Source organism: Myxine glutinosa, chromosome 5 (genome assembly GCF_964187855.1).
Source record: "Myxine glutinosa chromosome 5, kmMyxGlut1.1, whole genome shotgun sequence".
In the NCBI taxonomy this organism is placed as follows: Eukaryota; Metazoa; Chordata; class Myxini; order Myxiniformes; family Myxinidae; genus Myxine; species Myxine glutinosa.
In genome coordinates, this window is record NC_136265.1 from 4,518,540 (window position 1) to 4,533,154 (window position 14,615).

The 14,615-nt window shown below is 67.4% G+C and overlaps 1 protein-coding gene across 2 annotated transcripts in view; it reads right to left on the reverse strand.

Moving 5' to 3' along the window:
- Nucleotides 1–13,276, reverse strand: part of UBXN7 (UBX domain protein 7) — a 40,515-nt gene extending 27,239 nt beyond the window's left edge. The window contains exons 1-4 of one of the 2 annotated variants that reach the window (XM_078777509.1): nucleotides 12,742–13,276; nucleotides 3,730–3,961; nucleotides 2,620–2,678; nucleotides 2,293–2,358 (exon numbers count right to left, since the gene is read on the reverse strand). In XM_078777509.1, coding sequence (XP_078633635.1) covers nucleotides 2,293–2,358; nucleotides 2,620–2,678; nucleotides 3,730–3,961; nucleotides 12,742–12,775 — 391 coding nt within the window. In that variant the 5' untranslated portion in view covers nucleotides 12,776–13,276. Of the gene's footprint in view, nucleotides 1–2,292; nucleotides 2,359–2,619; nucleotides 2,679–3,729; nucleotides 4,235–12,741 lie in introns of those variants that run through there. The other variant, XM_078777508.1, reaches the window with a different exon arrangement.
- Nucleotides 13,277–14,615: the final 1,339 nt, after the last annotated feature.

A 14,615-nucleotide genomic window follows, 5' to 3' on the forward strand; every position in this document is an offset into this window, starting at 1 on the left:
ACAGTCGGGATAAGTACGGCGGTGTTCAGACACGACCTGAAGTAAGAATGGGAGTTGCTCCTCATCCTTGGTAAGGAGGTTGTAACTTTTCACGAGGGCCACACCTCGTTCAGCATGGTCATTTACGACCTTCAACTCCCTGATCTGTTCCACAGCAGCTCTGTAGCCTTCATGGTCACCCCATGTGCTTGGATCCACAGTTAAAAAGTCTGACGAGATTTTCAACTTTTCGAAGAATGTTTTTGTGTGTGGTGACACAAATTCTTCAATTCCCTTCTCGCTTAAGACTTTCATGTCAGGCCGTGGCATCTTTGATGGTTCTTCATCTAATGGACGCTCGCCTTTCAGTGCTTCCACCATCAGTTGTTTAGTAGCGATAGGCACTTGTTTGTCGAAGAAGGCCAATCCCACCAGCTCTTCTGAAAAGTACCACAGATGGTTCCTCAACTTCTCACTGGTGGCTGTTGAGATTGCACGACTTGCAGTCTTGTAAGAGATCAAGGTCTTCATCAGCAGCAGATCATTCATTGGAGCTTCAGCTGCACTTGGAGCTTTCATCCAGGCTTGCAAATGCACTTCGGAAACAAACAGACAAATTTCTCGTCGGCCATTCCTCTCTCGTGCCGTCAGCTTGAACTGCTGGTGTAAAAGCCAGATTTTGAGACTGTAGATGGCCTTCGACATCCATCTTGCATGGTGAATCGCACCAGGAGCACGGAAATGAATGCCACGAGCAGGAACTCCTCCAAGAAACAAAATGGTCAGTTCCAGAAGTTCTTTAAAATCATCCCGTGGCTGATTGAGGTCAAGCTGCTTCTTTGCAAAATCGATAACTTTATCAGTCACAGGGAGAATGCGGTCTTTGGCAGATTCATCAGTTCTTAGTGTTACGTGACCTCAATCACATGGCCTATAGGGGGAAATGTTCAAGGGTGCTGGACTACCTCTAGATATTTATGAATTTAGCTGACATTTGGCCTGGTTTGTTCGTAGGGCAAATGGACCAGTTGTAGAGGGTGAGAGCTTAACATTTTAAACTTTCAAAAATAAGGGCCACCCTAGTACACAACATACCACTGTGCAACATGCCATGCATAACGTGTGTGTATCCATTACAAGATGTGCAAAATATGTATCACCATGTGCATATAACGCAAAAAAATAATGTGTGCATACAATACACAGCATATGATGTCATGCAAAATAAAACAAAACATGCCAAAGCAAAAACAAAAGCAAAACCAAAGCCAAACATGTGTATAAACCATAATCCTGCATGTGTACATGCAAATCACCACCCGTGCGTGTGTGTATGTGTTTGTTACTTGCTGGAAAAGATTCCAAAAGATTGGTTGGTTGGTTTGTCTGTTTGTTACTTGATTCCGACAAGTATGTTGATTGGTTGGTTTGTCTGCCTGTGTCTGCCTGTCTGTCTGTGCGCAGCACTACGTCTACACCGTTGCACGTAGAATCGCCAAACTTCACACACATATTTGTCTTGCCCTGGAATAGACTGTGCCCAATTTCTAACTCTCTCGGCCCAACGCCTCCATTATGACGTCATAATTTGATAATTCGACAAGTACAAAACTTCATCCAATCAAGATGCAATTTCTTGAGCATAATGTAGGAATAAATTAGTTTAGAAAACAAATAATGATGACGTCATTGGTCACGTGGTTCGGCCGCCATCTTGGAAAAACCGAAAAACTTTGCACCTCTATCTCAGAAAGTGCTGAATAGAAAAGGTTGAGACATGCCTCATTGTGAAGAACTCTCCATGGGGAAAATAATGCTAATGATGATGTCATAGGTGCCTACATTACGACGTCATAATTCGACAAGTACAAAACTTCATCCGATCAAGATTAAATTTCTTGAGCATAATCTAGAAATAAATTAGTTTAGAAAACAAATAATGATGACGTCATCGGTCACGTGGTTGGCCGCCATATTTGTCCAACATGGCCGATAAAAAAAAAGAACATCCCGGCAAGTCCTCAGTGTCTGACCGATTTTTCATTTGTTTGTTTGTGTTTGTGTGTGTGTGTGTGTGTGTGTGTGTGTGTGTGTGTGTGTGTGTGTGTGTGTGCGTGTGTGTGCGCGCGCGCGCGCATACATCACCTCCACTAGCCCCCATCTTTCTCAGGCGTGTGTGTGAGTGTGTATGTTTGTGTGAGTGTGTGTTTAGCATGTATATATTCATATATACATTGAGGAGGGAGGAGTGGCAAACAAGTGGAGGATGGGAGAGGGGAGGGGTGTTTGTGTGCAACATCGAAAGTAAAATACCCGATTCAGATTGAAAATCACGAAATCCATCAAACACTGAATGAGAGATTTTGCGCCGCTTGGGAACTGTGGGAAAAGGGAAAATGAAAACGAAAGTAATGCAAGTCAAAATGTTTTTTTTATTTCCTGGAAAATAATTTCAGGGAAGGATCTTTTAAAAGTTAATGACTTTAAGTAGAGATAAATTAAACATCAAAGGAGAGGAGTAGAGTCAGAGAGCACATCCAGTAAATTAGTACAGGTGATGGTGGGGAGGGGTGCGGGACCAGAATAAGACAAACTGGAACAAAATATATTGGAATTTTGAAAAAAATGATCGTGACATACCTGGGTATAAAGAGGGAGGGACAAGCACTTCCTGTTTCTGAGGTATCGGAGCTCGTACACTGTAATACAGAATGGCACACAAGACAAATACAGTCCACACTTGGACAGCTTGCAGTAGGTTTATACAAATCCAGGTAAAGGATGTACATCCCAGAGATACTCTGAGATACTACCATGGTTAAGGTGCAATGCGGGACTATGAGGTACTACAATGGTTGAGGTACAATGAGGGACTATGAGGTACTACCATGGTTGAGGGACGATGACGGACTTTGACGTACTACCATGGTTGAGGGACTATGAGGGACTATGAGGTACTACGATGGTTGAGGTATGATGAGACCTATGAGGTACTACCATGGTTGAGGTATGATGAGGACTATGAGGTACTACCATGGTTGTGGTACGATGAGGGACTATGAGGTACTACAATGGTTGTGGTACAATGAGGAACTATGAGGTACTGCCATGGTTGTGGTACTATGAGGTACTACCATGGTTGTGGTACTATGAGGGACTATGAGGTGCTGCCATAGTTGTGGTACTATGAGGTACGACCATGGTTGAGGTACTATGAGGTACTACCATAGTTGTGGTACTATGAGGGACAATGAGGTACGACCATGGTTGAAGTACTGTGAGGGACTATGAGGTACTACCATAGTTGTGGTACTATGAGGGACTAAGAGGTACTATGAGGTACTACCATAGTTGTGGTACTATGAGGGACTATGAGGTACTACCATAGTTATGGTACTATGAGGGACTACGAGGTACGACCATGGTTGAGGTACTATGAGGGACTATGAGGTACAACCATAGTTGTGGTACTATGAGGGACTATGAGGTACTACCATGGTTGAGGTACTATGAGGTACTACCATAGTTGAGGTACTTTGAGGGACTATGAGGTACTACCATGGTTGAGGTACTATGAGGGACTATGAGGTACGACCATAGTTGTGGTACTATGAGGGACTATGAGGTACTACCATAGTTGTGGTACTATGAGGGACTATGAGGTACTACCATGGTTGAGGTACTTTGAGGGACTACAGGGTACTACGATGTGCGATGATTGTTTAAGAGCACAGTAGATTTACGTCTCACTTCTCTGCATCTTGTGCATCCGCATTACAAGCCACCACTCCTTCCTGTGCACTTTTCCTGGTATCTCTTCCACCTCCACCACCACCACCACCGCCACCACCACCACCACCACCACCACCACCACCATCACCACCTTTCCTTCCATTCTCACCATCAAAGAACAGCGAGAGCGCAGAAGGGAGGTGGTTGGAACAGGCGGACAAGAAATGGCTTGCCTCAGTACGAGTCACCCCTGCGATGACATTGTTGCAGCAATGAGGAGCTAAATATATACAAGTTAATGACAAACAAGCGACATTTAAAGGCAAGAAGAAAAGGACTCTAAAAGAAGAGGTGGAAACGTGTTCAACAGGGGTGGGGGAGGAGACATAGGAACGGGAGGTGAGTAGGGGGGGCTGGGGGGAGGACATGTGGAAAAAGTGGAAGGGTGTGCAGTGACATTGGGAAGAGGGAAGATGATGTTAGGATGGAGAAGACTGTGGCGGACACAAAAGCCCACTGGCGTGGTGACATCATTCCACGCACCAAGTGGGCGGTGGCCACGCCCGAGGGGTAGGCGTGGCCTCATGATATACACCGGGCGACCAGCCCGGAGCAGGGCAGTGTTACAGTGTGCTCTTACAATAAAAACGTTTATATGTTACCGCTTGTCCGCTTCCTCCTTGCTCACAAGCAGCGCGCGTAACGCCGTGGAACTTGACACGAGCCCAACGGCCGAGGAAAAAGTGGAAGGGTGTGCAGTGACATTGGGAAGAGGGAAGATGATGTTAGGATGGAGAAGACGATGTTGGGAGGGCGTGGGGACATGAGGCGCGCGGGGGCAGAGGGACGCGGGGAGGACAGTGGGCCGCAGGGAGGACAGTGGGACGCAGGGAGGACAGTGGGACGCAGGGAGGACAGTGGGACGCAGGGAGGACAGTGGGACGCAGGGAGGACAGTGGGACGAAGGGAGGACAGTGGGACGCAGGGAGGACAGTGGGACGCAGGGGACAAAGCGGGACGCGGGAGGGACAGCGGGACGCAGGGGACAAAGCGGGATGCGGGGGAGGACAAAACGGGATGCGGGTGGGGGGGGGACAAAGTGGGATGCGGGAGGGGACAAACCGGGACGCCGAGGACAAAGCGGGACACGGGGGGGGGCACAGCGGTACCCAGGGGGGGGACAGCGGTACCCGGGGGGGGGGGGGGACAGCGGGAAGCGGGGGGGACAGCAGCACACCGGGGGGAGGACAGCAGGACACCGGGGGGAGGACAGCAGGACACCGGGGGGAGGACAGCAGGACACCGGGGGGAGGACAGCAGGACACCGGGGGGAGGACAGCAGGACACCGGGGGGTGGGGCATCGGGGCGCGGGGAAGGGGGGGGGGGGGACAGCTGGACGCGGGGGACAGCGGGACGCGGGGAGGGGGGTGGGGGGGACAGCGGGACGTGGGGGAGGGGGGACAGCGGGACGCGGGGGAGGGGGGACAGCGGGACGCGGGGGGGCAGCGGGACGCGGGGGGCAGCGGGACGCGGGGGTGGGGGGGCAGCGGGACGTGGGGGGTGGGGGGGACAGCGGGACGCGGCGGGGGGGGGGCAGCGGGACGCGGGGGGGACGCGGGACGCGGGGGGGGACAGCGGGACGCGGGGACAGCGGGACGCGGGGGGGGGGGGACAGCGGGACGCGGGGACAGCGGGACGCGGGGGGGGGGACAGGGGGACGCGGGGGGGACGACAGCGGGACGCGGGGGGACGACAGCGGGACGCGGGGGGACGACAGCGGGACGCGGGGGGGACGACAGCGGGACGCGGGGGGGACGACAGCGGGGCGCGGGGGGGACGACAGCGGGACGCGGGGGGCCGACAGCGGGACGCGGGGGGGCGGGGGCGACAGCGGGACGCGGGGGGGCGGGGGGCGACAGCGGGACGTGGGGGGCGGGGGGCGACAGCGGGACGCGGGGGGGGACACCGGGACGCGGGGGGGGACAGCGGGACGCGGGGGGGAACAGCGGGACGCGGGGGGGGACAGCGGGACGCGGGGGGGGACAGCGGGACGCGGGGGGGGACAGCGGGACGGACAGCGGGACGCGGGGGGGGGACAGCGGGACGCGGGGGGGGGACAGCGGGACGCGGGGGGGGGACAGCGGGACGCGGGGGGGGGGACAGGGGGACGCGGGGGGGGACAGCGGGACGCGGGGGGGGGACAGCGGGACGCGGGGGGGGGGACAGGGGGACGCGGGGGGGGACAGCGGGACGCGGGGGGGGGACAGCGGGACGCGGGGGGGGGACAGCGGGACGCGGGGGGGGGACAGCGGGACGCGGGGGGGGGACAGGGGGACGCGGGGGGGGACAGCGGGACGCGGGGGGGGGACAGCGGGACGCGGGGGGGGGGGGACAGGGGGACGCGGGGGGGACAGCGGGACGCGGGGGGGGGACAGCGGGACGGGGACAGCGGGACGCGGGGGGGGGGACAGCGGGACGCGGGGGGGGACAGCGGGACGCGGGGCGGGACAGCGGGACGGGACAGCGGGGGGGACAGCGGGACGGGACAGCGGGGGGGACAGCGGGGGGGACAGCGGGGGGGACAGCGGGGGGGACAGCGGGACGGGACAGCGGGGGGACAGCGGGACGGGACAGCGGGGGGGACAGCGGGACGGGACAGCGGGGGAGACGACAGCGGGACGGGACAGCGGGGGGGGCGACAGCGGACGGGACAGCGGGGGGGGGGGGCGACAGCGGGACGGGACAGCGGGGGGGGGCGACAGCGGGACGGGACAGCGGGGGGACGACAGCGGGACGGGACAGCGGGGGGGACGACAGCGGGACGGGACAGCGGGGGGGGCGACAGCGGGGGGACGGGACAGCGGGACGGACAGCGGGGGGGACGACAGCGGGACGGGACAGCGGGGGGACGACAGCGGGACGGGACAGCGGGACGGGACAGCGGGGGGGGGGGGACAGCGGGACGGGACAGCGGGGGGGGGGGGACAGCGGGACGGGACAGCGGGGGGGGGGACAGCGGACGGGACAGCGGGGGGGGAGGGGACAGCGGGACGGGACAGCGGGGACGACGACAGCGGGGCGGGACAGCGGGGGGGGGGGGGGGACAGCGGGACGCGGGGGGACGACAGCGGGACGCGGGGGGACGACAGCGGGACGCGGGGGGACGACAGCGGGACGCGGGGGGACGACAGCGGGACGCGGGGGGACGACAGCGGGACGCGGGGGGCGACAGCGGGACGCGGGGGGACGACAGCGGGACGCGGGGGGACGACAGCGGACGCGGGGGGACGACAGCGGGACGCGGGGGGACGACAGCGGGACGCGGGGGACGACCGCGGGACGCGGGGGGACGACAGCGGGACGCGGGGGGGACGACAGCGGGACGCGGGGGGGACGACAGCGGGACGCGGGGGGACGACAGCGGGACGCGGGGGGACGACAGCGGGACGCGGGGGGACGACAGCGGGACGCGGGGGGACGACAGCGGGACGCGGGGGGACGACAGCGGGACGCGGGGGGACGACAGCGGACGCGGGGGGACGACAGCGGGACGCGGGGGGGACGACAGCGGGACGCGGGGGGGACGACAGCGGGACGCGGGGGGACGACAGCGGGACGCGGGGGGGACGACAGTGGGACGCGGGGGGCGGGGGGACGACAGCGGGACGCGGGGGGGACGACAGCGGGACGCGGGGGGACGACAGCGGGACGCGGGGGGGCGACAGCGGGACGCGGGGGGACGACAGCGGGACGCGGGGGGGATGACAGCGGGACGCGGGGGGCAGCGGGGCGCGGGGGGGCAGCGGGACGCGGGGGGCAGCGGGACGCGGGGGGCAGCGGGACGCGGGGGGCAGCGGGACGCGGGGGGCAGCGGGACGCGGGGGGCAGCGGGACGCGGGGGGCAGCGGGACGCGGGGGCTGCGGGACGCGGGGGGCAGCGGGACGCGGGGGACAGCGGGACGCGGGGGCAGCGGGACGCGGGGGGCAGCGGGACGCGGGGGGGCAGCGGGACGCGGGGGGGACAGCGGGACGCGGGGGGGACAGCGGGACGCGGGGGGGACAGCGGGACGACAGCGGGGAGGGGACAGCGGGACGACAGCGGGGGGGCCAGCGGGGGGACAGCGGGACGCAGGGGGGGGGACAGCGGGACGCGGGGGGGGGGACAGCGGGACGCGGGGGGGACAGCGGGACGCGGGGGGGACAGCGGGACGCGGGGGGGACAGCGGGACGCGGGGGGGGGACAGCAGGCCGCGGGGGGGGGGGGGACAGCGCGCGGGGCATGGGGAAGGGGGGGGGGAAGTGGGCCGCGAGCAGACAGCGGAGCGTGGGAAGGGGGGGGGCAGCGGGACACGTGGGGGACGACAGCGGGACGCGGGGGGACGACAGCGGGACGCGGGGGGACGACAGCAGGACGCGGGGGGACGACAGCGGGACACTGGGGGACGACAGCGGGACGCGGGGGGGACGACAGCGGGACACTGGGGGACGACAGCGGGACGCGGGGGGGACGACAGCGGGACGCGGGGGGACGACAGCGGGACGCGGGGGGACGACAGCGGGACGCGGGGGGACGACAGCGGGACGCGGGGGGACGACAGCGGGACGCGGGGGGACGACAGCGGGACGCGGGGGGACGACAGCGGGACGCGGGGGGACGACAGCGGGACGCGGGGGGACGACAGCGGGACGCGGGGGGGACGACAGCGGGACGCGGGGGGACGACAGCGGGACGCGGGGGGACGACAGCGGGACGCGGGGGGGACGACAGCGGGACGCGGGGGGACGACAGCGGGACGCGGGGGGACGACAGCGGGACGCGGGGGGGACGACAGCGGGACGCGGGGGGGACGACAGCGGGGCGCGGGGGGGACGACAGCGGGACGCGGGGGGCCGACAGCGGGACGTGGGGGGGCGGGGGCGACAGCGGGACGCGGGGGGGCGGGGGGCGACAGCGGGACGTGGGGGGCGGGGGGCGACAGCGGGACGCGGGGGGGGGACACCGGGACGCGGGGGGGGACAGCGGGACGCGGGGGGGAACAGCGGGACGCGGGGGGGGACAGCGGGACGCGGGGGGGGACAGCGGGACGCGGGGGGGGACAGCGGGACGGACAGCGGGACGCGGGGCGGGGACAGCGGGACGCGGGGGGGGGGACAGCGGGACGCGGGGGGGGACAGCGGGACGCGGGGGGGGACAGCGGGACGCGGGGGGGCAGCGGGACGTGGGGGGGGACAGCGGGACGCGGGGGGGGGGACCGCGGGACGCGGGGGCAGCGGGACGCGGGGGGGGACGGCGGGACGCGGGGGGGGGGAGCGGGACGGACAGCGGGACGCGGGGGGGGGACAGCGGGACGCGGGGGGGGGACAGCGGGACGCGGGGGGGGGGACAGCGGGACGCGGGGGGGGCAGCGGGACGTGGGGGGGGACAGCGGGACGCGGGGGGGGGGACAGCGGGACGCGGGGGCAGCGGGCCGCGGGGGGGGCAGCGGGCCGCGGGGGGGGGGGGGCAGCGGGACGCGGGGTGCAGCGGGACGCGGGGGGCAGCGGGACGCGGGGGCAGCGGGACGCGGGGGGCAGCGGGACGCGGGGGGGGACAGCGGGACGCGGGGGGGGGCCGCGGCACACGGGGGCAGCGGGCCGCGGGGGGGGCAGCGGGCCGCGGGGGGGGGCAGCGGGACGCGGGGGGCAGCGGGACGCGGGGGCAGCGGGACGCGGGGGGCAGCGGGACGCGGGGGGGCAGCAGGACGCGGGGGGCAGCGGGACGCGGGGGGGGCAGCGGGACGCGGGGGGGCGGCAGCGGGACGCGGGGGGACGACAGCGGGACGCGGGGGGGCGACAGCGGGACGCGGGGGGGACGACAGCGGGACGCGGGGGGGACGACAGCGGGACGCGGGGGGGACGACAGCGGGACGCGGGGGGGACGACAGCGGGACGCGGGGGGGACGACAGCGGGACGCGGGGGGGACGACAGCGGGACGCGGGGGGGACGACAGCGGGACGCGGGGGGGGACGGCAGCGGGACGCGGGGGGGGGGACAGCGGGACGCGGGGGGGGACGACAGCGGGACGCGGGGGGGACGACAGCGGGACGCGGGGGGGACGACAGCGGGACGCGGGGGGGACGACAGCGGGACGCGGGGGGGACGACAGCGGGACGCGGGGGGGACGACAGCGGGACGCGGGGGGGGACGACAGCGGGACGCGGGGGGGACGACAGCGGGACGCGGGGGGGACGACAGCGGGACGCGGGGGGGACGACAGCGGGACGCGGGGGGGACGACAGCGGGACGCGGGGGGGACGACAGCGGGACGCGGGGGGGACGACAGCGGGACGCGGGGGGGATGACAGCGGGACGCGGGGGGACGACAGCGGGACGCGGGGGGACGACAGCGGGACACTGGGGACGACAGCGGGACGCGGGGGGACGACAGCGGGACGCGGGGGGACGACAGCGGGACGCGGGGGGACGACAGCGGGACGCGGGGGGACGACAGCGGGACACGAGGGGGACGACAGCGGGACGCGGGGGGACGACAGCGGGACGCGGGGGGACGACAGCGGGACGCGGGGGGGACGACAGCGGGACGCGGGGGGACGACAGCGGGACGCGGGGGACGACAGCGGGACGCGGGGGGGACGACAGCGGGACGCAGGGGGGACGACAGCGGGACGCGGGGGACGACAGCGGGACGCGGGGGGGCGACAGCGGGACCGGGGGGGCGGGGGCGACAGCGGGACGCGGGGGGCGGGGGGCGACAGCGGGACGCGGGGGGGGCGGGGGGGCGACAGCGGGACGCGGGGGGGGACACCGGGACGCGGGGGGGGACAGCGGGACACGGGGGGGAACAGCGGGACGCGGGGGGGGGGGGAGCGGGACGGACAGCGGGACGCGGGGGGGGCAGCGGGACGCGGGGGGGGGACAGCGGGACGCGGGGGGGGCAGCGGGACGCGGGGGGGGACAGCGGGACGTGGGGGGGACAGCGGGACGCGGGGGGGGGACCGCGGGACGCGGGGGCAGCGGGACGCGGGGGGCAGCGGGACGCGGGGGGGGACAGCGGGACGCGGGGGGGGGGGGACCGCGGGACGCGGGGGCAGCGGACCGCGGGACGCGGGGGCAGCGGACCGCGGGACGCGGGGGCAGCGGGCCGCGGGGGGGGCAGCGGGCCGCGGGGGGGCAGCGGGCCGCGGGGGGGGCAGCGGGACGCGGGGGCAGCGGGACGCGGGGGGCAGCGGGACGCGGGGGGGCAGCGGGACGCGGGGGGGCAGCGGGACGCGGGGGGGGGACAGCGGGACACGGGGGGACGACAGCGGGACGCGGGGGGACGACAGCGGGACGCGGGGGGACGACAGCGGGACGCGGGGGGACGACAGCGGGACGCGGGGGGGACGACAGCGGGACGTGGGGGGGACGACAGCGGGACGCGGGGGGGACGACAGCGGACGCGGGGGGGACGACAGCGGGACGCGGGGGGGGGACGACAGCGGGACGCGGGGGGGACGACAGCGGGACGCGGGGGGACGACAGCGGGACGCGGGGGGGACGACAGCGGGACGCGGGGGGGGACGACAGCGGGACGCGGGGGGGACGACAGCGGGACGCGGGGGGACGACAGCGGGACGCGGGGGGGACGACAGCGGGACGCGGGGGGGACGACAGCGGGACGCGGGGGGGACGACAGCGGGACGCGGGGGGGGCGACAGCGGGACGCGGGGGGGCGGGGGCGACAGCGGGAGCGGGGGGGGACACCGGGACGCGGGGGGGGACAGCGGGACGCGGGGGGGGACAGCGGGACGCGGGGGGGGACAGCGGGACGCGGGGGGGGGACAGCGGGACGCGGGGGGGGACAGCGGGACGCGGGGGGGGACAGCGGGACGCGGGGGGGAACAGCGGGACGCGGGGGGGAACAGCGGGACGCGGGGGGGAACAGCGGGACGGACAGCGGGACGCGGGGGGGGCAGCGGGACGCGGGGGGGGGCAGCGGGACGCGGGGGGCAGCGGGACGCGGGGGGCAGCGGGACGCGGGGGGGCAGCGGGACGCGGGGGGGGGGACAGCGGGACGTGGGGGGGGGCAGCGGGACGCGGGGGGGGGGGGACAGCGGGACGCGGGGGGCGGACAGCGGGACGCGGGGGGGGGACAGCGCGACGCGGGGGGGACAACGGGACGCGGGGGGGACAACGGGACGCGGGGGGGACAGCGGGACGCGGGGGGGACAGCGGGACGCGGGGGGGACAGCGGGACGCGGGGGGGACAGCGGGACGCGGGGGGACAGCGGGACGCGGGGGGGACAGCGGGACGCGGGGGGGACAGCGGGACGCGGGGGGACAGCGGGACGCGGGGGGGGCAGCGGGACGCGGGGGGGACAGCGGGACGCGGGGGGGACAGCGGGACGCGGGGGGGGGACAGCGGGACGCGGGGGGGGCAGCGGGACGCGGGGGGGGGGACAGCGGGACGCGGGGGGGGGACAGCGGGACGCGGGGGGGGGACAGCGGGACGCGGGGGGGGGGACAGCGGGACGCGGGGGGACAGCGGGACGCGGGGGGGGGACAGCGGGACGCGGGGGGGGGACAGCGGGACGCGGGGGGGGGACAGCGGGACGCGGGGGGGGCACAGCGGGGGGGCACAGCGGGGCACCTGGGGGGGACAGCGGGGCATGGGGAAGGGGGGGGGGACAGTGGGCCGCGAGCAGACAGCGGCGCGTGGGAAGGGGGGGGCAGCGGGACACGTGGGGGACAGCGAGCGGCACGGGGGGGGGGACAGCGAGCGGCACGGGGGGGGGGCAGCGAGCGGCACGGGGGGGACAGCGAGCGGCACGGGGGGGACAGCGAGCGGCACGGGGGGGGGCAGCGAGCGGCACGGGGGGGTACAGCGAGCGGCACGGGGGGGACAGCGAGCGGTACGGGGGGGCCGGGGGGACAGTGGGATGGGGGGACAGTGGGATGGGTGGACAGTGGGATGGGGGGACAGTGGGATGGGGGGACAGTGGGATAGTGGGAGAGTGGGACATGATGGACGTACAAGCCAAAGCCAGACCTGTGATGGAGCAGAATTCCACTTCTTCCTCCATGGCGCGAACACAATGTCTCCTCTTACTCTTAAACTCGCACTTCCTTTCTCTCTTCACGTAAATTACTTTTCACATGTTCAATGAAATTTAAGTTACAACGAAACAACAAATATAATCGTATGACATGTTTGTGAATATAATGGATGTTAAAATGGGAAAACGTAAAGGTATAAAACAAAAACATTGCCGCTAACTTTACTGACATGGCGTAATATCAACGAACATAACAGACGGACGAGGTGGAGCCGGAGGGGTGGACGTGGGGTCATGATGTGGGAACTAGGGGAGGGGGGACGTGGGGTCATGATGTGGGAACTAGGGGAGGGGGGAACTAGGGGAGGGGGGGACGTGGGGTTGTAGCGGCTACCGCTGGGTTTCACAATCGCCTTGCACCTATCAAGGACGCGGAGCGATCACCATGCCGGGCTCGTCCAGGACGCCCGGGCAGGCTCGCCCTCAACTTGCCAGGCCGCAGCCAGGACGCTGGGCCACGCCTCCTCTCGCCTTTCCTGGGCAAACGCTCCGGGATAATATGTATATATATTGCTGCCCGATAAACGGGCTTTTCAGAGTGCCTGAGTGTTTGGTTTGATTAAAGCAACTCGGATGAATTCCAGCTTTTTTGTCGCGTCCATTCTTCCGATCGACGTGGGAGCCCCAGCTCCTTCAGGGTCATGATGTGGGAACTAGGGGAGGGGGGGCCCAGCTCCTTCAGGGTCATGATGTGGGAACTAGGGGAGGGGGGGACGTGGGGTCATGATATGGGTGTGGTGAAACGAAACGAGGCGGTTCACCAAAACTCCAAGCTGTGAGCTTTTATTCACTTGAATGCGACTGATCTACAAAGGAAACACAAAAGCTATTAACCAAACATCTCTGGCCACTTTCATTACCATTACGCCATTGCCGAGATATAAGCAAATATAGCACAGATCTTGCAACAATCTTACCAACTCGAAGACAAGTGAGCGGAATGACCCATTCTTACTCAGAGCTGGTATATAAACCCTCCCCACGCGGTCGGCGTCGGAATAGCATCATTTGTAAACGGAGGGCATCCCTCGGATGGAACCATCTTACTTCACGACAATGGGAACCAGGGGAGGAGGAGACGTGGGGTCAGGATGTGGGAACTAGGTGGAGGAGGGAAGGGGGGGACCTGGGGCCATGATGTGGTAACGAGGGGAAGGGGGGACGTGGGGTGATGTGGGAACGAGGGGGTGGGGACGTGGGGTCATGATGTGGGAACCAGGGGAGGGGCGGACATGGGGTCATGATGTGGGAACTAGGAGAGGAGGGGACGTGGGGTTGTGGCGGACACGATGGCTCGCTGGCGCGATGACATCATTCCGCGCACCAGGAGGGTGTCGACCACGCCCGAGGGGTAGGCGTGGCCTCGGGATATACACGGGGCTCACAGCCCCGAGCACGGCAGTGCTATGGTTTGATCCTTGGAATAAAGACGCTTTGATTACATACGTTGTTGCTTCCTTTATTGGTAAGACAAGTCGTGCGCATAGCACCGCACTACATTGGTGACCTTCGACTAGTTCAGCCGACGCTGACCTACAGAACGCGCCATGACAAGCAGCAATGCGGTAGCGGTGAAACTCCCCGAGTTTTGGGAAGCTCAGGCGGAGATATGGTTCATGCAGGCCGAAGCCCAGTTTCAGCTTCGTGGCATAACGGCGGACGAGACGTGCTATTTCCACGTCATCGCCGCCCTCGGGCCCGGCACAGCCGCCCGAGTTGTGTCCGTCTTGCGGAACCCACCGGCCGACCACAGGTACGAGGCGCTCAAGCGTCGCCTCATCGCCACGTTCGGCCTCACAGAGGACGA